The 22903-nt window shown below is 35.8% G+C and overlaps 1 protein-coding gene across 1 annotated transcript; it reads left to right on the forward strand.

Moving 5' to 3' along the window:
- The first annotated feature begins 193 nt into the window (after positions 1–193).
- On the forward strand, positions 194–11209 carry dok2l (docking protein 2-like). Its single transcript, XM_026219682.1, has 5 exons — positions 194–429; positions 2656–2952; positions 3077–3191; positions 9241–9413; positions 10168–11209. The coding sequence occupies exons 1-5, from the start codon at positions 370–372 to the stop codon at positions 11071–11073; spliced, it is 1551 nt and encodes a 516-aa protein (XP_026075467.1). The 5' UTR covers positions 194–369; the 3' UTR covers positions 11074–11209.
- Positions 11210–22903: the final 11694 nt, after the last annotated feature.

The raw sequence follows: 22903 nt of genomic DNA on the forward strand, positions 1-22903 counted from the left end.
GACATTGTCCAATGACCATCTGATTGATTCTAATGAGGTGCTAGTAGGAGGTTTAAAGTATTCACACATTCACAGGAGATATACAGTCTTCAGCCGTAAATAGTGTCAAACAGGAAGAATAGAGTAGGAAATCAACCATACCACAGCATTACAGACACACGCCCACTCATCTGACTTCTCCAAGTGACTGATTTAGACTTCATCTTAGCCAGGAAGTAAGACTGACAATGTATAAGGTCAGTCCGCCATTGACAGCAATGCCTCTCATAGTCATTCTAACAGTTTAAAGCAAACGGGAATTAAGGAAACCTAGAGAGAGAGAGAGAGAGGGAAGGAGAGAAAAAACAGACAAAGGCCAGCTGAAGAACCATGGCGGAAGACATCAGGAGAAAAGGGATGCTTTATATTCATCAGCAACGCTTCGGCAAGGTGAGACTCAGTGTCCTTCTCAGAGCTTTATAAGCAGTGTGATTATTTTTGAAAGTTAAACTGAAGAAATAAATGCATTTTCACACCCAGTGGAATGACAAAGATCAGAATGTATATATATATATATATATATATATATATATATATATATATATATATATATATGTATAAATACTATATATATATATATATATATATATATATATATATATATATATTCATCATATAATGCATATATATATATATATATATATATATATATATATATATATATATATATATATATATATATATATATATAAATATATATTATGTTTAAAAATTCTGTTTTATGATTAAAGGGAGTTTCAGTGATACCACTGAGTCTGTATGAAACTGTTTTTTGCTCTCTAATATTTAACCATTAACTATAGCCATTCAACATTAGATTAAAATTGAGAGCTTTCATTTTCAACATTTATTAGACTAATTTAACTAAACTTAAAGCAATTTCTCACATAAATCCTATAAATGACATATTTAGGCACCTGTGCCTTTCAGCAAGTAAAATACAGAAATTACCAGAAATTAAAGTTATCAAACACTAAATTCTAAATGAATCCTTAAAGCTACAAAACCTATTGATTTCCTCTTTATTCTTTTGCTCTTTGATGAACAGACATCACAGCAGCTGGGTTTTTAGGTTATTTTGGCTGCTTTAAGAGTTGCCGTGGCTGAACATGACGTGGATCTGTCACGCATCACATTTTTTCACGCTCTTTACATTTTCTGACCCACTTCAGGTCTTAAAGTCTCTACTAATGAGCTGACGAGTTGAATCGAGTGTGTTTGATGAGGTAGACCGTGTGCTGGGCTGCTCCAGGACAGTTTTGAAAACCAATGCATCTCAGAGACTATAATGTGACTCTTATATACATAACAAATACTTACATGCATGCACAGTTTAATCACCTTTTTGGTGACTTCATGACATAATTGATGCCATTGCATGCTCGTAGTTTCATTTTCACTTTAATATGAAATTCTATAGGGAACAGTGCCGCCACTGCATTTGTGTGTGCAATGGAAGAGCACGTGCTACGTGCTGACAGGACAGGAATATTTGTTTTTACTGACATATGGCCTGGCAGGATCTCATCTGACCGCAGTTCCCTGTTGTTCTACTGAAGCACTCTCGTCACCTGTACCATTCCTGCGATCGTTTGTCTCGCGCCTGGTGCGGGGTGAAGTTGGAGTGCGCATTTATTGTGGTCGTAAAGACTTTCTGCTTCTGAATAAACACAATTCTTGTCAAGAAAGAAAGAGACAGAAGCAGCAGTTGTGAATATGGTAGCCAACCTTAGCTCTTCCTCTTGGCGTTAAACTGAAAATAAAAAAAAATTGCGTATAATTAGCAGGCAGAGCAAACTCACTGTTCACAATGCGACAGCTTTTTCCTTTCGTCTTGCCTTGGTATAATGCATTGCGTTTACAACGGTGATCAAGGAAACAATGCATCACTGCTGTTCCTTAAGCGCCACCTGCTGACAGAGAGTAAACTTACATTTTCATTCAGCCATCTGCTGTTTGTTATGTTTTGTGTAGCCAAATTTCACAAAGCTAAAGTCAGACCATTCTGTTTTTACTTCAGGTTTTGAAATAATACAGTCTAGTTTAGATAAAAATATTGGCTAATATAATAAAGCAACTAACCATATGACACTATACAGTATTATATATTATATAATTAGGCCTATAGAATGTTAAAAGATGATACAAATATTTTTTTAAAGAGTTGCTGAACCCAATATTCAAAATTTGAGTGCCATTAATATTACATTTAAGTGATTTTAGCAAAGTTAGCTATATATCACATTGACATTATTATTGACTAAAATGTATCCAAAAGTAGTTAGAATACATTACTTAAAATGAGTAATCAAGATTATATTACTAATTATAATTTTTGTAACGGACCACAATTGGTAGCCAAAGCACTGTATGACTATCACTAACTTTTGATCAGTACGTTTATTGTTTTATCATTAAATTTTAATAATACATTTTTTATGTTTTGCTTGAAAGTGTCTTTGTGCTTTTAAGGTTTCCTTCTTCTTTTTTTATATTTTTATAAACACTGTTGGTTTGATATTTGCTATGCAATGGAACGACATGTTCAAAGTACATGTATTCAAATAGCACAAAGCGAGCATATTTCAGACTATGATGTGCATGTGTGTTCTTCAGAGATGGAGGAAGGTGTGGTGCGTGCTGGTGGCGGAGGGCAGGCGCAGCGTGTCACGGCTGGAGCTGTACGAGAACAAACAGTCCTCCTTCAAACAGGGCTCCAGCAAACGCAAACCTGACTACAAACAGGTGATCCGGCTGCGAGAATGCATCCAGATATCAGAAAGAGAGATGGCTGACTGCCCCAAAGACTGCGCCGCCTTTTATCTTGAGACCTCAGACAAGCTTTACGTGTTCGCAGCCCAACACTCAGAGCTGAAGGGCTGGATCGAGAGTCTGTGCGAGCAGGCGTTCCCTGTAGGTTGAATCTCATCAAATCACAGCGCATAATGATGATTAGCGTTTTGCTAATTGCTCATAATACATAATTAACATGTTCAGGTACAGATGTCACACTTTAAAATCACTGAATGCCTTTCAGGACACCGAGGCTGAACAAAGATTAGAGAGAGAGAGCTGCATCTATTCTGACCCTGTGAGCAGTTCCCACACCAAAGAAATGCAGGAAAACTCACTTTATGACACAGCAGAGAACGGTAAGGCAGTAAAAAAAATGCAAGCAACCTAAATATAAGTTATAAATGACTATACAATTATGATAATTAAAATTAATCTATGTTTACCATTGCGGATTGGGTTGCACAAGCATTATTAAGACCCCAAAAAACTGCAAACCCAAGGGTAAACATGCTTTTTCGTCATTATATCTGTTTAACACTTTCATGCAGAAAGAATAATAAATTGTAGATAATTATACAGAAATGTTAGTCTATATTTTATCTTATTATCTTATTTAATTTTATTTTAATATTGGAGCTGCTTTCAGAATGTATCTATTTTTATATCACTTTATTTATTTATTTAAATTAAAATTAATAAATGGTCACCTCGTATTATTATATTTTTTCAGATTTTATTTATTTAAAGATAATTTTAAAAATTGTAGTAAGTATATATATATATACATATATATATATATATACACACACACACACACTAACACACACACACACACACACACACACACACACACACACACACACACACACATATATATATATATATATATATATATATGCACATACACACACTTGCATACTTATATAATTGATTATTATGTAATTAATTTATTACAACACAATTACCCTTTTAGTATAATATTTGAAACCACATACAGAACTAACAAATATCGCTACTTACTATGCAATCACATTAGAATTGCTGTTAATAATGTCTTGCATACATTTTTCTGAAAATTCCTGTCATGCACCTAAACTGATGACCACTTATAAGCTACTAAGTATTGTAGAAACTTTTCTGTAAAGTTGCATTGCAATGATTTGTATTTTAAAAACTTGAATTGAATTTAATTGAATTGATATTTTATATGTCGGGTAACGCTCTAATGCATCTCACCCTAACAGGTAATATTAGTGATATGGGATGGACAGAGAGGAGAGTAGGGATGCTATTTTAGTTTGTCCTATTGCAAGGACGAACAGCCTCTTTTTCAAGCGAAACCTCAGGCTTGAGTCAAATTGCCCATTTGGGCCACAGGTGGCCAACCTTGATTCCATTAAAGGACAGGAAAGAGGGGACAGTATTTTCAGGTGTATGTATAGAGAGAACTCATTCAGGGGAGACGACAAATGAAATGAAGCAGAGGGATGCAAGCTGTCCTCAGATTCACCTGAGGCCACTTCTTATTGACTTCCGGCTTCGTCCTTTTTATCTAGCTTAAGATATATATTGGTCATTGCATTACTGACAACAGTGCACTTCTACTAAGGTTATAGTGTGCAACTTATTCCAGACAAGAATGTAAAGCCACTGGAACTGGAATCTTATAGAATTGCTTTGAAAGAGGGTCCTGGGAAATATTTTGTAATTAGAACATCATTAATAGTTTTTTTCACATGAATCAGAAAACAACCAGCTTGAGAAACACAAAAGAACAATGACCTAGAAACCACCCACAAAGTGGCTGTGAATTTAGCACAGGCAAGCACCACTCACATTTGCATAAAAAATAGCTTTAATAAGTTTTAAATGATGTTGTTCAAAATGTCACAATTGGATGTTACTGTCTTACATCTGACATCTGAAAGAGCAGCTGGCCAAAAAATAGCTCTAACTTCCGTTTTATCACTTTGGGTGAAAGCTCACAGACTGTCATAAAAGCTTTGTGTTGGTTCCGTTGTGCAAGTCTTTAGAGTAGCACATGCAGAGAGACATTATGACATAAAGGAGAGGAGAGCGAGTGAAAGAGTGGGGAAGGGTGGAGGATGAAACTTGTCTGACAGTAAATCAGTACTTCATGAACGTCAAGACGTTTCTATTTTCATCTGAGGAGGGGAGGAGGGGTGACACATCCTCATTTTCTTAAATGCCATGCAATGACAACAGTTCTTAAGATATTGACTTCTCCATTGACAAACAAGAACCAAAAAAGGAGTATATATATATATATATATATATATATATATATATATATATATATATATATATATATATATATGAAGAGTTCAGATGCAAAAGCCTCTAAATGCCATCTGAAATTTTCATCTAAAATTAGGAATTTTTTCAGGCTCCTATATTTATGTTCACTTATTTCACTTTAATAGCCTGGAAAAGGACCTGCACATTGCCATTAAAGTAAAATGACTCAACCTAAGCATAGGCGCTTGATAAAAACCCTAATTTTAGATGAATATATATATATATATATATATATATATATATATATATATATATATATATATATATATATATATATATATATACAGTACAGACCAAAAGTTTGGAAACATTACTATTTTTTATGTTTTTGAAAGAAGTTTATTCTGCTCATCAAGCCTGCATTTATTTGATCAAAAATACAGGAAAAATAGTAATATTGTGAAATATTAATACAACTTAAAATAATAGTTTTCTATTTGAATATACTTAAAAAATAATTTATTCCTGTGATGCAAAGCTGAATTTTCAGCATCATTACTCCAGCCTTCAGTGTCACATGAAACATCCAGCCTATCACATGATCACTTAGAAATCATTATAATATTCTGATTTATTATGAGTCTTGGAAACAGTTCTGCTGTCTAATATATTTAATGAATAAAAGGTTAAAAAGAACTGCATTTATAAAAAAAATAAAAAAATTCTAATAATATATATTCTAATAATATATTTTCTTTACTATCACTTTTTATCAATTTGACACACCATTGCTGAATAAAAGTATTGATTTTATTTAAAAGAAAGAAAGAAAAAAAAAAGACTGACCCCAAATTACTGACCAGTAGTGTATATAGTTATTAAAAAATATTTATATTTTAAAAACATAGCTTCTTTTTTTTTTTTTTTTTTATTCATCAAAGTATCCTAAAAAAGCATCACATGTTCTGAAAAAATATTAAGCAGCAGAACTGTTTCCAACTTTGATAATGAATCATCATATTAGAATGAATTCTAAAGGATCATGTGATAATGATCATAAAAGTTCAGCTTTGCACCACAGAAATAAATGATAATTTAAAGTATAATACACAAAAAAAAGAAGAGAAAAAAAAAAAAAAAAAAAAAACAAATATATATATATATATATATATATATATATATATATATATATATATATATATATATATATATATATATATATAATTTATATATATGTAGAGCATTTGCCTTATCAAGCGCAAGGTTGGGGGTTCGATTCCCTGGAACACATGATAGGTAAAAATTTATAGCGTGAATGCACTGTAAGTCATTTTGGATAAAAGCGTCAGCTAAATGCATGCATTTTTTATTTACATTTTAAATTGTAAATTTAATATATATAAAGAAGTCAAGAAGTCTTAGAGAAAAATCACAATCTAGTTCTTCACAGTCTAGCTGCTGGTCTCTTCAATTCAAAGCTTTGGTGTGCTGGTAAGTTTAAAGATGCTTAGAGGTCAGGCTTGCAGCAGTTTAGGGATAATTGGATTGCAACCACCCCCTGATAGATTTGATTAGATGAGTGAGAATGTTTCAAGTCACTAGGTCGTAAGTGCTGTAGGATGTTTTGTATGGAAGCTCAACATCAAAGTCAAAAGCTGGAGCAGGTGGAAACTAAACGTTCAATTCGCCTCCATGAGGAAGTGAAATCCTCGTAATCAGAGAGGCGTTTTCTCCATCTGTCTTCATGTTTACATTAAACAGCAGCAATGATTTATCTGACTTGTCTTTGAACGTTTTTAAGTGTTTATGTATGTCTGGTTTTGAAGACTGCAGGATTCAGATTATGACATTGTTTTGCGTCACTGGGATAAATTACAAATATAAAATTATAGTAATATTTCACAATGTTAATGCATTTTAATCAAATTAATGCAGTCTGACATAAGAGATATATTAATCTAAAATAAATATGAGCGATAATATAAATGATAGAATATTTATTATTTATATTATGTAAGGGCCAATATTAATACAATTATATAGAAATAGTATGCATGCAAGAAATAGTACATTATATAAAATATATTTCAAACAATGACTGAGATAAAAGGTACAATTTTGATATAGCTTCCACTTCATGACACCCTGAAAATGCAAGCCAGACGCACTGCATTTTGGGATGCAGTGTTTCATGTCATGCGCTCTGTCCACACATTTAGACAGATGTAGTAGTTTATCGGAGAGCTCCGTGCATACAGAAACTCTGCATACTGTTCACATTTTCATACTGCACACTGCACTGCAATAGTAAGACTGTGGTAGTACACTATTCTTCACTTAGCAAAACTGACACCAGGAAGACAGATTTTTTTTTTTTTTAAGATAGATTTTGGGTCAGTAACCCAAGTATTGTAGTTCCTGTAGTTATTTTTAGCCGATAGATGCTCGGTGTGAACACCCATGGGCCAGATAGGAAGGAAGTGGTATTTTTTTGCTCTGATCTGTTTTTGGAGAGTCAAGACAGAATCGGCAGCTCACAGCTGGGATTGCATGTACCGTGCCTTTTCTTTCAGAGAAGCCCCCGACTTATCCACTGAATCTGCTGTGCAGTACCTGAAACTTAGTTATGCATGTGCTGCAGTTTGACATTGAGGTGAACTTCACACTGGCCTTGTGGTGGTCTCTAATAATACCGCTGGTTCTGCTGTGGTTAACTGTGCATTTGACACGGCTGTGGGTTAAAAGCCAAGAACACAAACAGACAACCGATTAGTGACAGAGAATGTTTTTGATCATGCATTGTTTGAAATTAGTAAACAGATGAGACTTAGGAAATGTACAAATAAACATATGCACAATTACGCCAGCGCACAAAATTCATGGCTAATTAATGTATCGTCTCCTGTGATCTGCGCAATGCGCTGATGAACCGGGGTCGTTAAGACTCTTTTTAATCAGTGACCCAACAATTAGAGGCTGATTAACACTCTCTAGATCTCATCAGACGCCCTTGAAATCAAGATGGGCACCGGGAGTCAATTTACCATAAATGAACGCATAAAAGTAATGGTGCATCAAACAGATGATGCATATGTTGCGTCTGTCATGCTTTCTCACGGCATCTCACTGCATAATTCCAAATTTGTGGTGATGCACATATGCATTTAAGCCATAAATACTATCTTTTTGCATGCATATGTGTTTATAATGTTTGCTTAAACCTGTTTTAAATTAAATTTCCATAAAAAAAACTCCTACTAACTCAAATCATACATATAATTCAATAGCATTATAACAGGGGTAAAAGCAAACTCATGTGCATAAGTACCTGAATGATTATTTATTCAAAGGAAGATTATTGCTTGCACAGATATGAGTCCTTAAGCACAGCTATAAGTGAATGATAATTTATCTTAACAGAGAAGTGTTACTAAAATATCAAATGAAAGAGATATACAAAAGTGCAAAATTAAAGGACTCTTGTTCATCATCCAGGTAAATCAGAAGCTTTAAGTCTGACTCTAACTACAGCATGTGTCCGGTGAGTCATCCAGGTTAACAGGGTTGTGCTTCACACTTGTGTCTTCTGTATCTTCAGACAGCATGAGAACTGAGCAGCGCTGCAAACGAGAGCGAACAGGAAAAACAAGTGCATTTGACATTCACGGTCGTGGGTGAGGCCTCACAGGGCAACAAGCACGCAGTCTGAGAGCTTGTTTCATCCTGGAAGATGTAGAGCGAGGAGGAAGAGGCTCAGAAAATGACAGCCGTGAACATCAACCGAAGGAGCAACAAAACTTAGACAGGGCTGCCTTCTCTGGCTTCTTCCTGCTTCTGTGGACATCCAATTTTGAATTTCAAAGATATTTCCTGAGGAAAAGCAATAGGTTGTGTTCCCTGCAAGTCTAAGTTTCAGTGAAAAAATAAACAAATAAAAATTGATTCAGCTACATTGTTCTTGCACTCTTACAGAAAGTTCAGAATTTTAAATTGTGGGAGTGGATGCAAATATTTCAAGAAACAGCTTGTCCTAAACAGAGTTTACTCACCCTTAATGATGTTCCAAACTCGTATGAATTGTTCACATAGCACAAGGTGTTCACCTTATTCTGATTTCATGTTGTGCTTTTTTTTTTTGTCTTGCAGTTCGAGATTATCTGGTAATGGCAGTGGCCACAGAGGCTGCTGTTCGGTGCAGTCTGTATGGGGAATATTTCCTCACTCCCCTGCCGGACTGCTTGTTCCTGAAGGACGTTAAAACTAAGAAAGTGCTATTCAAATGGCCATACTCTTATGTAAGGAAGTTTGGACAAGACATGGTAAGCTGGGTTCTTCTTTGTCCTAAATATATATATTTTTAATTCAAAAATACATTAATTAATAACCAAGTGAGCATTAAAATTATAAAAATGTAAAGACATGCAAACAAAGTTACAAAAGATTTCTATTTCAAATAATGTTTTGTAAATGAATCAGCCTGGTCATCATATTAGAATGACTTCCGAAATATGTGATACATGATCGTATGAAGAAGTGTGAAGGCTGCTGATCATTCAGATTGCCATCACAGGAATAAATGACTTTTCTTTTTTTTCAAACTAAATTATTATTTGAAATAATAACAACATTTTACTGTTTTATCTAACATAATTATTTAACATAAAAATAAGTTTTGTTGAGCACTCAAACTATCAGATAATTTGGCCTTTTTATGACAAGGATAAGTTAGGTTGTGTTGTAAATTACTTTACACCACATGACATTATAAGTTTATTCAAATAAAAGTTTATTGAAAATCTAACTTCAAAACCATCTAAAACCACCTTGAATAAAGATTCTTTTAAGATTTGTCCTTTTTCTTCATCTTGACCTTAATTCTTTGTAGGTTAAGTATTTATGTCATCTTGAAGCACGTGTGAGGTTTCCTCTTTTGAATACGCTGAATTTCATTTGCATGCCTTTTCTCGTGGGAAATAAACAGCCTGTCTTTTTTATTGCTTGAGTGATTGTGGACAAACATCTCTGCCCTGAAAATAGCTTTCAGAACTTCCCCTTCTCTTTCCTCTCCATTAGCTGTCGTTTTCCTTTGAGGCTGGTCGCAGATGCGAGTCTGGCGAGGGGGATTTCGAGTTTGCAACCCATCAGGCTGAAAGACTGTTCAATGTTGTCAGTGCAGCCATCCAGAATCTACCCAAACCCTCCACAGCAAAACCAATCAGCCCTGACTGTGTAGAACAAAGTATAGTGCAAGAAACCGCGGCCACAGATGAACCGTACGCTAGTCAAGCATCTGAATTTTTACCTGAAGGTAAAACGCAGAGAGCGCCTAAGCATTCATCAAAAATGTTCAAACCCTTTCGGAGGAGCTTTTCTCTGAATGCAATTGAGCCACAAAGTGAAAGTCAAGTGGTGAACATCGACACGGACCTTGAGAATCAGGAACCCGTTTATGCCACAGTGTCAAAAGCTCAGCTGAAAACCACTTCCCCTACAGACCCTAAAATGCACTGGCAAAACTTGAGAACAGCTCTCAAGCAGTCTGCGTCTTTCCAAGACTATTTCAAGACGGATGCTGACATTTCGCAGTTGTCTGATTTCGAGATCCACTGGGAAGAGGGTGCGCATGAAGAGACGACAGCTGAGGAAGATCTGAGTGGCTGGTTGGGTGCTTCCATTCAGCAATTAGCAATTAATGACACATTACAGGACATCAGTGCAGAAGCTATTTATGCAGATCCAGAGGACTTCCAAGCCAGAGCTGAGTGGATTGTCGGTGGCATGTATGAAGAACCGGAGGAGGTCATCAAGGCTAATCAAAGAGCGTATGATGAGGCAGAGCACCTAGCTGATCATGACTTCTTTTACATCCCTGACATGGGCGCTTCACAGGCCATGGCTGCCCCCTCCGACCCTGTCCAAAGTTCGGATGATTTGTTCTCAACCTATGACAATTTCAGGTTGAAGGGACGGCGAAAGTAACATAACACGATCATTCCACAGTCAAAATCAAGTGGGGAAATTACTAATAATTGTGTCAGTTAAAAGCAACATTTATTTGTATACGCTAATGTCTGTCATTAACACACACACACATACATACACATATATATATATATATATATATATATATATATATATATATCGAATAGTTGGACACACATTGTACTTTATTATACTGCAATAAAATAAATAAATAATAACTAAACAAATATGTAACTATGATATAATTACAAAAAAAAATCAATTAAAATATAAAGTTTAGAACTATTTTAAAATATGAATATACTATACATACATTTTATATTATTATTTATATTTTAGAATACAGTACAATAAAATATAGTTCTGTGTTGGTACATATACACATACATTTAAATTATACACATATTACAAAAAATATTTTCTATATATATAAAATAGAATAAAAAATTAAATAATATTTTTTAAATATATATTATAATACAGTACATAATATAGTTATATTTGTGGGTATATGTCAATATATTAAATGAAACTAATATAATATGATCTTCTTTTGCAGTTAGACTATTAATTCATTTCAAACTTTCTAACTAGTGATTTTTAGGCACTGTATAATGTAGCAAAGCCAGTTAACATTCTTAAGGAAAATGAGTATTGAGTTTTAATGAGAAAATCAATCTTTTTTATACACTGTGTCCTTTGGTTGGCTAAGAGTCTGGATGGGGGTCCCTGGGTCTGGAACAGCTGAGCACCCATGGTTTAGTGAATTCGCCATGTTCTTAACCTGATGGAAAACAACAAAACCTCTTCTGCCATTTCACGCATGGTGTTTTCCACTCCAGCGCCTCTTCCAGGAAATCTTTGATTGCTAGCTGGAGAAATGTTCATGAAATCTGCTTGACTGTAATGGAACAGTAATAATTACAGTTGGTGGTGCACGCATTGGTGGCGGTCTGGACTGGAGGGGCTCTTTCTCTTTCAGACTGATTTAATTAACTGTGAGAAGGGACCTGCGGCTTGAAGCTGATTGGGATCCCGACCTGCCTGAGAATGAAGATGTCACAGCGCCCCATTCATCTAGTGCTGTCTGTCACTCTCTCCACTAAGATGGATGTCTGCTGTAACGGACCAATTCTGTGCAGAACGAGGGTACGGTTTGGAGAGCCTCAACCAAATTCATTTTACACTCTACAGAAAAAGAGTGTGCGTTCAGTTAACCAACGGATGGTTAATAAAAGGAATTGTAAAAAGTAGCAATAATCTATTACTAAATAATGTAATGTAATTAAAATAATCATTCATATCAATAATCATAATCATTCAGAAACAATCACCTTCTCTGATAGGGGTCATTTATATGTACTTATATGCATTAGTCAGAGAATTAAACTATTAGGAAATAGACTTCACATATTTCTGCACCCACTGTAAAGTTCTGTTTGTGTGCTTTGGTTAGATGTGTTTCCTGCTTAACAGTGACTTTTTATACTTGCCTTTTTAATACAATTAATCTGTTTGACAGAAACTTTTATCCGAGTTCTTCTGTGGTGCAAATCACTCAAAATACTTTTTCGTCAGTTAACAATCGCTAAGTAAGATTTCCATTTACCTAAGAAGACTTGGCAAACTATTTAACAATCCTGTCTGAGACTGATACCAGTTATCTACAAAGATATGAGAAATAAAACAAATAAACACTTTATATGAAAAAACAAATCTGAATGTTTATTTTATTTGCACACTCATTTGGAACAGTATAGATAGATAGATAGATAGATAGATAGATAGATAGATAGATAGATAGATAGATAGATAGATAGATAGACCACTAAGCAAAGATTACTTGGACATGCAATATAAACTAATCTGCAATATTATTATAGATGGGTGTCATATTCCTGATTTTTTATGTTGAAATGATCATGAAGAGCAATTTTTACCACACCTTTTAATGTCCACTTTGATGGTCTGACACTAGGGGGCAGTGTCTCTCTCTCTCCCAACTCATAATGACAGATTGTGATGCTTGTGAGAGTCCTTCTGAATACGGAAGACTGTTTTGCAGATGTAAAATATGAAATGATCAATTTGATATGAGTCTACAGAGAAACCCATGAGATCTGTTGCTCTGATGTGATTCTGCATTCAGAGACATTGCAACGAAAACTAGTCTTCTCGAAGATTGATATTATATTTTCTCTTGAGAGGGTTGGGTCAGTAGGAAAAAAATAAAATAAAAATCACGTGTGGTTGTTCTGCATCTGTGAAATCCTCACAAATGAAAAGCCAAAATTTGAATAATGTATCATTTAAATCTGCCTGTAAATGATTACATGATGGAATTGTTTTGTGTACTTTGATTAAAACTACTGAATTCCAGTACCTCAATAAGATGAATGGCAAAACCATAAGTGTAAAGGAGAAAATGGAAAATGTGACACACAATCTTGAAGGAGGAGTGCGTTCACGGGCCAGAGGTTGTTCAGTTGTCCTCTGAGGTTGAGCCATCAGGCCATCAAAGGTCTGCTGCTGACAAACACTCCTAACACTCATCTGACCTGCTGAAGAGTGACATTAAAGACAGTTCTTTCAAATAAATCACAAAATTATTACACAGCACAGCTGTTTTTTTAACATTGATAATAATAAGAAACATATTAGAATGATTTCTGAAGGGATCATGTGACCCTGAAGACTGGAGTAATGCTGCTGAAAATTCAGCTTTGCGTCACAGGAATAAATTACGTTTTAAATACATATTCAACAGAAAAACAAACAGTTATTTTAAGTGGTAATAATATTTCACGATATTACTGAATGTTTTGATTAAATACAGGCACCCTCTGTGAGCACAAGAGACTTCTGTCAAACACATTTTTCACCCCAAGTTTTTAAACAGCAGTTTGGATTGATTATAGCGTTATCATAGCACATAAATCATCTGCATTCAGTGCTGTTCTGTCATATTCAAACACACATCTTAAAATCTCTTATTATAACACAAGGTGATGAAATACGTAGTAATCATAAGAGTGCCTGATAATGAGCTCCATACCGGGAATCTGGTGTCTTTTTTAACTTGCCATTTCCTAGAGCATGTGCTGTGTGCTTTTTGCTCTCTCTTCATACTCTCTCCTCGTCTATGGACAAATGTGGCATGTCCCACGAACCTCAGGGTCTGTCAGTACAATTCACCATGTGTTCTCACACTAAACATTCATCTCCACTTTAAAGGAGCAGTTCACCCCCCAAAAAAAGACATTTCTTTCATTTACGCACCCCCACATCATTTTCAACCCATATGAACCTCTTTCCTTTGTAGAAGAATATCCTTAGAATATTTTGAACAAATCATTCTTCAAGTGGAGATTTGACACAAAAGAACAATTAGTGCATGAATCACAGCCACTTTTCTAATTAAGTACAAGAATTTCAACTTAAGTCTGTTTGTTGCACAAAACTACTATATGACTTTCAAAGACTTGGAATATAATGCATGAGTCATATGTACTGCTCTTATGATGAATGGACAGACAGACAGACAGAGAGTACTGGAGCACTGTGGCCAGAACATCCAGAACAGTTTACATCCCTAGGTCATTAGACTGATAAATAGTTCAAACCCACTGCCACTTCCACCTGTATCACCAGGATAATCAGCCTGTTCAATGGCACTCTGCACTTCACCTGATGGAGCATCATACATTTACTTCATAATGCATTAGACTGCTAATCATGGACAATTTACACTTGACAGTTTAACATTGTCACTTTATTGTTAATTGCAATGCATCCTATTGTCAGTTGTTTTTCTTATATGCATACAGGTTATTTTTCCCTTTCAGTACTTTCCTTTTTATGCCTTTGGTAATTATTTTTCTTCTTCTTATTATTATTCTGGTTTATACTTCACTGCATATTCTATGTTATGTTGTATTGTATTGTCCTAGTGTTATGGTTGTTCCCCTTCTACCTTGTCATTCTCATGAAACGTAAACAAAGTAAGAATTTCATTGTACTAGTACATATGACAATAAAGCTCTTGAATCTTGAGAATAATATAGATGGATGGATGGATAGATAGATTGATTGATTTTGATGTTTGCTTTGGATTATTGTCCTGATGGAAGATCCAACCACGGCCTATAATAACATTTCTAACAGAGGCAGTCGGGTTTAGATTTTTTTATGTGTTGGTATTTGATAGGATCCATGATGCCAATATCTACAAGATCAAGAACAAGATCCAGCAGTATTTTTAATTGTGGATATGGGGTTGTTTTTATCCCTGTTTGCACATAACGCATCTGGTGGGTTTGCTGACTAAAAGTTTTTTTCATGTTTCTTCTGACCATAGAAGTCAGTCCCGTTCAAAGTTCCAATCATGTTTAACAACTGAATATTCTGGAGTTTCTGAAGAGGATTTTTCTTGAAACCTACCCGAACAACATTTGGTGATGTAGAGGCTGTTTTTAGGCTGTCTGACCCCAAGACTCAACTAATCTCTGTGATTCTCCAGCTGTGATCCTTGGAGAGTCTTTGGCCACTCAAACTCTCCTCTTGACAGAGCATTAGGATGATATAAACACTCATCCTCTTCCAGGCAGATTGATAATATCTTCAGTTGATTGGAACTTCTTAATTATTGCCCTGCTGTTGGAAATGAGGATTTTAAATGCTTTAGCTATTTTCTGACAGCCACTTTCTGTTTTGTGAAGCTCAACAATATTTTTCTGCACATCTGAACTATATTCTTTGGTTTTAAATTATTAAGGGAATTTGAAAATGAAAAAATGTGGCCAAGTATGGTGACCCATACTCAGAATCCGAGTTCTGGTTTTAACCGTGAACACACACCTGGAGCAGTGAGCAGCCATTTATGCAGTTGGGGGTTCAGTGTCTTGCTCAAGGGTCATACCTCAGTCATAGTATTGAAGGTGGGAACGAGCGCCCTACATTTACTCCCACCACCAATAAATTCTGCTGGACCTGAGACTCAAACCCACAACCTTCGGGTTACAAGTCTGACTCTCTAACCATTAGGCTTCTGTTTACCTTGGTGTGCTAAAACAATTGTAAATATGAATGGGAATAAACTTTATTTTACTCATAAGAATTTCTAGGGGTGCCAATAATCATGGCCAACAATTAGAGAAAAATATTTATTTCGTGATGTGAGTTTCCCCCCTATTTCAATTGTTTTACTTCAGTGATAGGTTAGAATTCTGTGTATTATTTGAATGAAACATCAAAAAGATAAATGATGCAGATGTATTTTCTCAGCCACCTTTGCTCATATTTACCAAGGGTGCCAATATTAGTGGTTGGCACTGTTCTACGAACCACTTTTATTATGCTTTTTGTCATTTTGGAGCTTGACAGCTTGATTTATTTTCATTATATGCAAAAGAGTGGTCAGGGTTTGGGCGATTTATCCCTTAAAAGTCTTCCAAAAACATCCTAGTTCCTGCTCGGATGTGGTCGTAATTAGAAGTCAGATCTATAGGAGCTCTTCCACGCCTGTCATCCGACAGCTTCAGAGGGATTTCACCGATAAAACCAGCTGGAAGTTTAATGAGCCTTTTCTCTCACTTTCCCTGGATGTGAATGTCACACTGAGACTCCACACAGGCTTTCACAGCACTTGCTAAAAGCATGTGTAACCCCTCTTCCCTCGCTCAAGTTTTGGGTGGGAAAGTGCTAAGCTGTCCAGGTAGTGTTCTTACACTGCTGTAGTCTGTTGGTGGTTGGTAATCTGATTATCCTAGGTGTTCACCCTCCTCCTATTCCTTTACACCAGGGGGACAAGAGATGATGGATGTTTTTTATTGTTTCGTTGGAAGCATACCAGAGGACAGTCAAGAGCATAAACATGCACACACACAATGTTTTTACTCTGTAAGAGTGAATGGCACTACTTAAACAGATATGCAAATGAACTACAAATTAAATAATCATGACTTAATCTCAGATTTAAATTGATGCATAATGCCAAAATCACTTTGTTAATCGGTAATCCAATAATCAAGAAAACTGTCCAAATACAGAAGGGTGAATAGTTAATAGATGTTTTTGTGGTCTGCACTCAATATTATTTACTATTATAATTCCGTATTGTGATGTACTCATTTCATGTCTACTTTTTCTTTCAAGATTTTTAAAATTACAAATTCATTTATGAAATTAAATGGCTTTCACTACTTTTTAAAACCAATTTTGTAATTGACCCTTCACAGGGAGTTTGACTGACAGGCGATCTAACCAATCATAATGCCAAAAACAAAAAAACAGGATAGTAGATTAATGTAGGTGGATTTGAAAAATGTGTATTTACGGTTTTCCATGGTGGAAACAGATACCTTCTGATATTCATTCCTGTTTATTTCATGCTACAACTAAAGAGGAAGAGATGATTGGTTCATGTGCTGCTTGAAACGATGTACTACAGTGATTTGTCATGACACATTAAAGAGCCACAAAACTGAATTTATTGTTGGAATTTCTTAAAACATGAGAGCGTATGTAGCAACTGGGGGTGGGGGTTCTTTGGTAAGGGTCAACTGACATTTAAAGTATATATTTTTTAATATATGATTTTAGTATGATCCGAAGCTGTTATTTTTTTTTCTTGATTATCATTTACATCTGATTCAGAAATAAAGCATTCATATATATTTGGTGTCTCTGCATATTATTTAGGTTTGAACAGGTAAAATTACATCACCTGGAGTATTTTCAGCACTAAATGTGGGATACTTCAGTGGGAGTTATTGATAAATATTGTTGTAATTTCAGTCATTGCCATTATTTGACAAAGTGACTTTTAATGCAAATTAGGCTTATTATAGAAACATATGACCTATCATTTTAATTTAAAGCATACCAGACTGATGTATTTTGCTGCATCCTTGATAATTTGGCAGTCTAAACCAACCAGTAAGATGGAAAACTGCGCTGTGCAACTGTGTTCAGTATTAATGCTGTTGGTAAATTTGCTCTGTTAGCTGCACAAATCGTGTGCAGTAATTTATTTCCAGAAATCCGATCCCATCATCTTTAACAAACACCCTTTAATATCAAACTATTACAAGCAACATTTAAACTACTGGATCTAGGCCTTGCTTCACACACATAACTTCTTCTTTGCTGCTTAGATGGAATCTGATTTCAATTTCCTTAGAGCCAGTTTACAAATTAAGGTGTGAAATATTTTTAGAGATGTGAAAATCGAAGATAAACCAAATAACATATCCTCTTCTGACATGCATTGATTTTCACTGCAGGATAGACATAAGATACAGATGATTGCGTTGAATCAACACCTAGAATTCAAAATGAATGACATTGTCTGGTGAATAAATTCATGTTTTATGCATTCTAGGTTGTTTTATTTTCTTTCATTTGAATGTGCCTACAAAAATTCACAGATGATAATGATCGTTTCAGATATACTGTGTACATTTGACAACAAAGCCAAGGGTTTATCGCAGAGCTGTGTTAAGTGAATCGAATGTGTCTGTAAGAGCTCCACAAAATCTGTTGTTTGAACTTGATGTTTCTTGTCTTCCACCCTCTGTCTGAAATAACTCTCCCAACTTTACACCTCCAGAGGAATGTTGACAGTTTAACCTTCAGTAAGTGGGGGAGGACACAAAACCGCAGCCATGTGATTTAAAGAGAGGTCATAAGGGACAATGGATGCTGAGTTTAGCAGGTGGCCCATGAAACAGAAAAGAACCTTCACCCATACTTGCTGCTCTGTAGCATATGTTAGCATAATATGTTATACTCAGTGATGGTAGAGTGAAATACCACAAAGGTAAAGAAAACATGTAGATACATTTTCAAAGGATCCTTTGATATTTGCAGAACGCAAAAGCAACTGCATAGAATCTTTTGATTTATGCCCAGATTAGAAAAATAATTATTTGTATGCTTTGAAAAGCATTATGTGCATAGGATTATTTGAAATATGTGTAATTTAGAGAGAGTTATATAACATAGATTGTTGTATAATTTCAAAAGAGGTCCAAATGATCTTTTGATGAATGTAAAATTTACAAACATTTGCATAGGATCCTTTGATGTATGCACAAGTTAAAAGCAGCTATAGGTTCCTTTGATATATGTTGGATTTAGAAAATAGTTCTATAGGATTCTATGATGTTGAAATAGTTTAGAAATAATTCTATAGGATCATTTGATGTATGAATAATTAAAATAGCAATTGTATTCTTTGATGCATATGATAATAATATCAATAAAGTTTTTTTTTTTGTAGAAAATCAGATTGTTAGATAGGCTAGCCTGTGTACAGATTATTTAGTAAGCAGAAATTCAATAACTCGACTGAATGGATATTTTTAATAATGCGCTTCAAGCAGCCATGATTAACAGCAGTTGGCAGTTAAAGTTTTCTAAGCAAATTTAGATTTGAAGAGAATCACAAGACCATCTCCCTACCCAGTCATGTTGATTGATAAAAATAAAATTATAACAAGCATGTAATGACCACAAACAAATATAGTGGACTAAACGTGCAGATACATCACTTAAAATGTACTCAATTAAAAGTAAAAAAAAAATTAAACTACTCAATTTCTTATAAAAAAAACTACTTACAGTTAGGTGAGTTTTTTTGTAATTAGTTACTTCACACCCCTGTGTTTGATTTAAAACAGTCAGGCTCTTTGATACATGTAGAACTTTTTGAAACAATTTGACAGGATCCTTTGAAGTACGTAGAACTTAGAGAATAAATCACATGACCCTTGGATGTATGTACAACTATATATATACAGAATTTCATAGGATCTTTAGATGCATTTAGAATTCAAAAACAATAAAACCGAACACATTGATGTAATTTGTAATAGAATTCTATAGGATCCTTTGATGTACATTCAGTTTAAAAGCAACTGGATTCTTTGATGTCCCAAATATTCAGAAGTAGATCTGATACAAATTAAATTTTTCATATTCATTTGGATGTATACAGAGTTAGCATTCCATTCCACTGAAAATATTTTCCCGTCCATTTGAAGACAGGCATTTAATGCTTTGATTGGTCGTGATCTGACCTGCACATCTAGAGGATGGGTGGTGAGGAGTGTGAATTGTTTAATGTGCTTTGCAGAGATGCCACTGAACGGCATGTCAACTCTGTTCTGTGTCAACTTGTGAGGACTAGGATCCGCGCAGGCTTTATCACATGTGGCCAGGCCAGGGTAGAGCTGACACTGAGACAAACTGACGACTTCATCGAGGGCCACATGACAGTGGCAGGCCCGAAACTGATGACCCGCTGAATCGTTCCTGACAGGGACTTGTGGAGCGGGGCGCTAGGGCTTAACAGCACAGCCTAAATAGAATTCTGTCCTTCTTTAAAACAAGACATCTTCGAATTCATCTAAACCTCTAAACAAATGACTGAAGAATAAATAAAAGGTTAACCAAAGGATAATTTACAATTATCACTTCATTTGAAGACTTATTCCACAGGCTGTTTTGAAAAACAGACAATGACAAAAGAGTTTTAACACAGTGCTGTCACTACAGTGTAGACTGATGCTGATTTATCCTGATGTGAACTGCTGGATTTGGATACAAAGCTGAAAATTCTTGGGATTGATGCTGTGAATTGCCCTCTAAAGGTCGTGCCAAAACATCTGAATCAGATTGAGGTCAAGACTCTGACTGGGACACTCAAGAAAGCTAAATTTCTTCTGTTGAAGATATTTTGTTGTTCATTTACTTCAGTGCTTTGGGCTGTTGTCCAGTTGCATCCCCAAAACTTCTGCTGAACTTCAATTGGTGAACAAATGGACTGAAAAAATATCCTGATAATCTTCATTAAATTATTATTTTTTCTACTCTGCACTGTGAATGTTTGGATGGTATGCTCAAGACTTGAAAATGCTTCATTATTTCTGTGTCATTTATTAAATCTATGTTTATGATCAATATACACATAAATCTAAAGGTTCAAATACTTTTTGCTCCAGCTGTATATGAACCAAATGAAAGCCACGATGTGGGGCAACATCAAAGATGTTAGTTCTAGTGTTTATTTCTGTGGTAACAGGGCTTGATCCTGTATTCTTATGTGTATTTTAATGAGCATAGTTTTTAAATGTGAGGCATGCATGTCACCACTAAATGAGCTGTACAGTGATAATCAGATTAAGAGATATAAGTGGAGTGCAGTGAATATGTAAACTAGAATTATCCTAATCCATTTTGCAATCTGCCTGCAACCCTGAATCAGGACAGCAACAATGTATCCATCACTGGAATCACATCTCTCTGCTTGCATACTGGATATGTTATTAAAATCAAGGTTCAAGCACAAATCTGGCTGCAATTTATACCTGATCATAAAGAGTTAACTATGGATAAATAGGCACGACTATGGATAAATAGGCACTGTGAGAACATGTCATTCTCTTCTTCATCTTCACTGAATGTTTTGATTGAAGCGTGCATCTGAACAAACTGGTAAGAGTGATCTTTCTCTGTTTATCATGACAAACACTAGCAAGGCATTTAGACAGTGTGTACATCCGCGTCGGCATTATTTGACACCCGATGATACACACAGTCTTTGCTTCGTTTGTTTGGGCGAAGAGCACGCATGCAATGTCCTTGGCGAAGAAGCTGAGGCTGAGCCTTCTCAATCCTCTTGCCCTGCGTATGTAGAGCTGTTGGAGGTTATGGATCACGCCACAGCAAAGTTGGACTTGACATGGAAGTGTGCCAGCAAGGTGACGCTTCGAGTATGGCTCGACAAGTGTTATCTTTCTGACCATAGCCCTCCAGCTCAGTTGAGCCTTCCATTTCTGCCTGATCTCCATGCAGAGGTTGAAAAGAAATGGAAGAGGCCTTTTCTTCTCGCATCCATCGATTTCAGCATATGAATTATGCCAACATTGAGGCGATGCGTGAAGCGGCTATGAGAGGATGCCTCCTGTAGAGGCATACGCAGCAGCAGGTCAGGCTGTGGCTTAACTGCACACGATGGCGATGCTACAAGCATATCAGGCTGATCTGCTGAAGGACCTGGATAAAGGCAAGGGCCTTTCTCCTGATCAGGTAGCCGAGCTGCACAACAGATCTCTCTCTCCATGCTACCAAGCAGGCCGCCTCCACCTTGGGAAGGTCTATGGCGGCCATGGGGGTAACGGAGAGACATCTGTGGGTGAACCTGGCAGACATCGGGAACAAAGAAAGGGTCTTTCTTATCAATGCTCCAGTTTCGCCTTCTGAAATTTTCGGTAACTCCGTTGAGATGGTAGTCAAGAAGTTCAGGGAGGCGAAGGGACACTCAGTTACCTTCAAATCCTTCATTCAACAAAGGTCCAGGTCTGAGCCCGAACAATATAGGGGTCCTGGTCCGTCTTGATCTGAGGATCAGTGACGGACACAGAAGGCTAGTGTCGTGACTCGTGCTCCTTCCCCACCTGTGGGTAGGGGAAAGAGGAATCGTGATCACAGGGTGGTAGGCAAGACCTAAGGGATGTGATCCTGACGAGGCAGCATTCTTGTCCGAATTAGAGTGATACTTAGGTATCTACCGAGTGGCAAGGCTGGCTGCAAAAGAGAGTCAATCCCATAGACTCCCCATGTTAAAATGCCCAACTCTACAGCAGAAAAAAACATGTTTTCAGCCTGGTTCAAAAAATGATTTTGGTCTATAGTTTTCTAATTTCACCCTTCATGACAACTGTGAGGGGGGTGAATTTTTTTATAACTCATCCGTTTAAATTATATTAGGCCTTGAAGTTCTGCATAATTAAGGGCATGGCCACTTGAGTTACAGGTGAATTGC

Source organism: Carassius auratus, chromosome 35 (genome assembly GCF_003368295.1).
Source record: "Carassius auratus strain Wakin chromosome 35, ASM336829v1, whole genome shotgun sequence".
Taxonomy (NCBI): Eukaryota; Metazoa; Chordata; class Actinopteri; order Cypriniformes; family Cyprinidae; genus Carassius; species Carassius auratus.

Bases quoted from the DNA above. Each gene is read 5' to 3' on its own strand.
- dok2l (XM_026219682.1), top strand. From the start codon at position 370: ATGGCGGAAGACATCAGGAGAAAAGGGATGCTTTATATTCATCAGCAA. The intron at 2,953-3,076 runs GTAGGTTGAATC...AATGCCTTTCAG, and splicing joins TGTGCGAGCAGGCGTTCCCT to GACACCGAGGCTGAACAAAG. The intron at 9,414-10,167 runs GTAAGCTGGGTT...CCTCTCCATTAG, and splicing joins GGAAGTTTGGACAAGACATG to CTGTCGTTTTCCTTTGAGGC.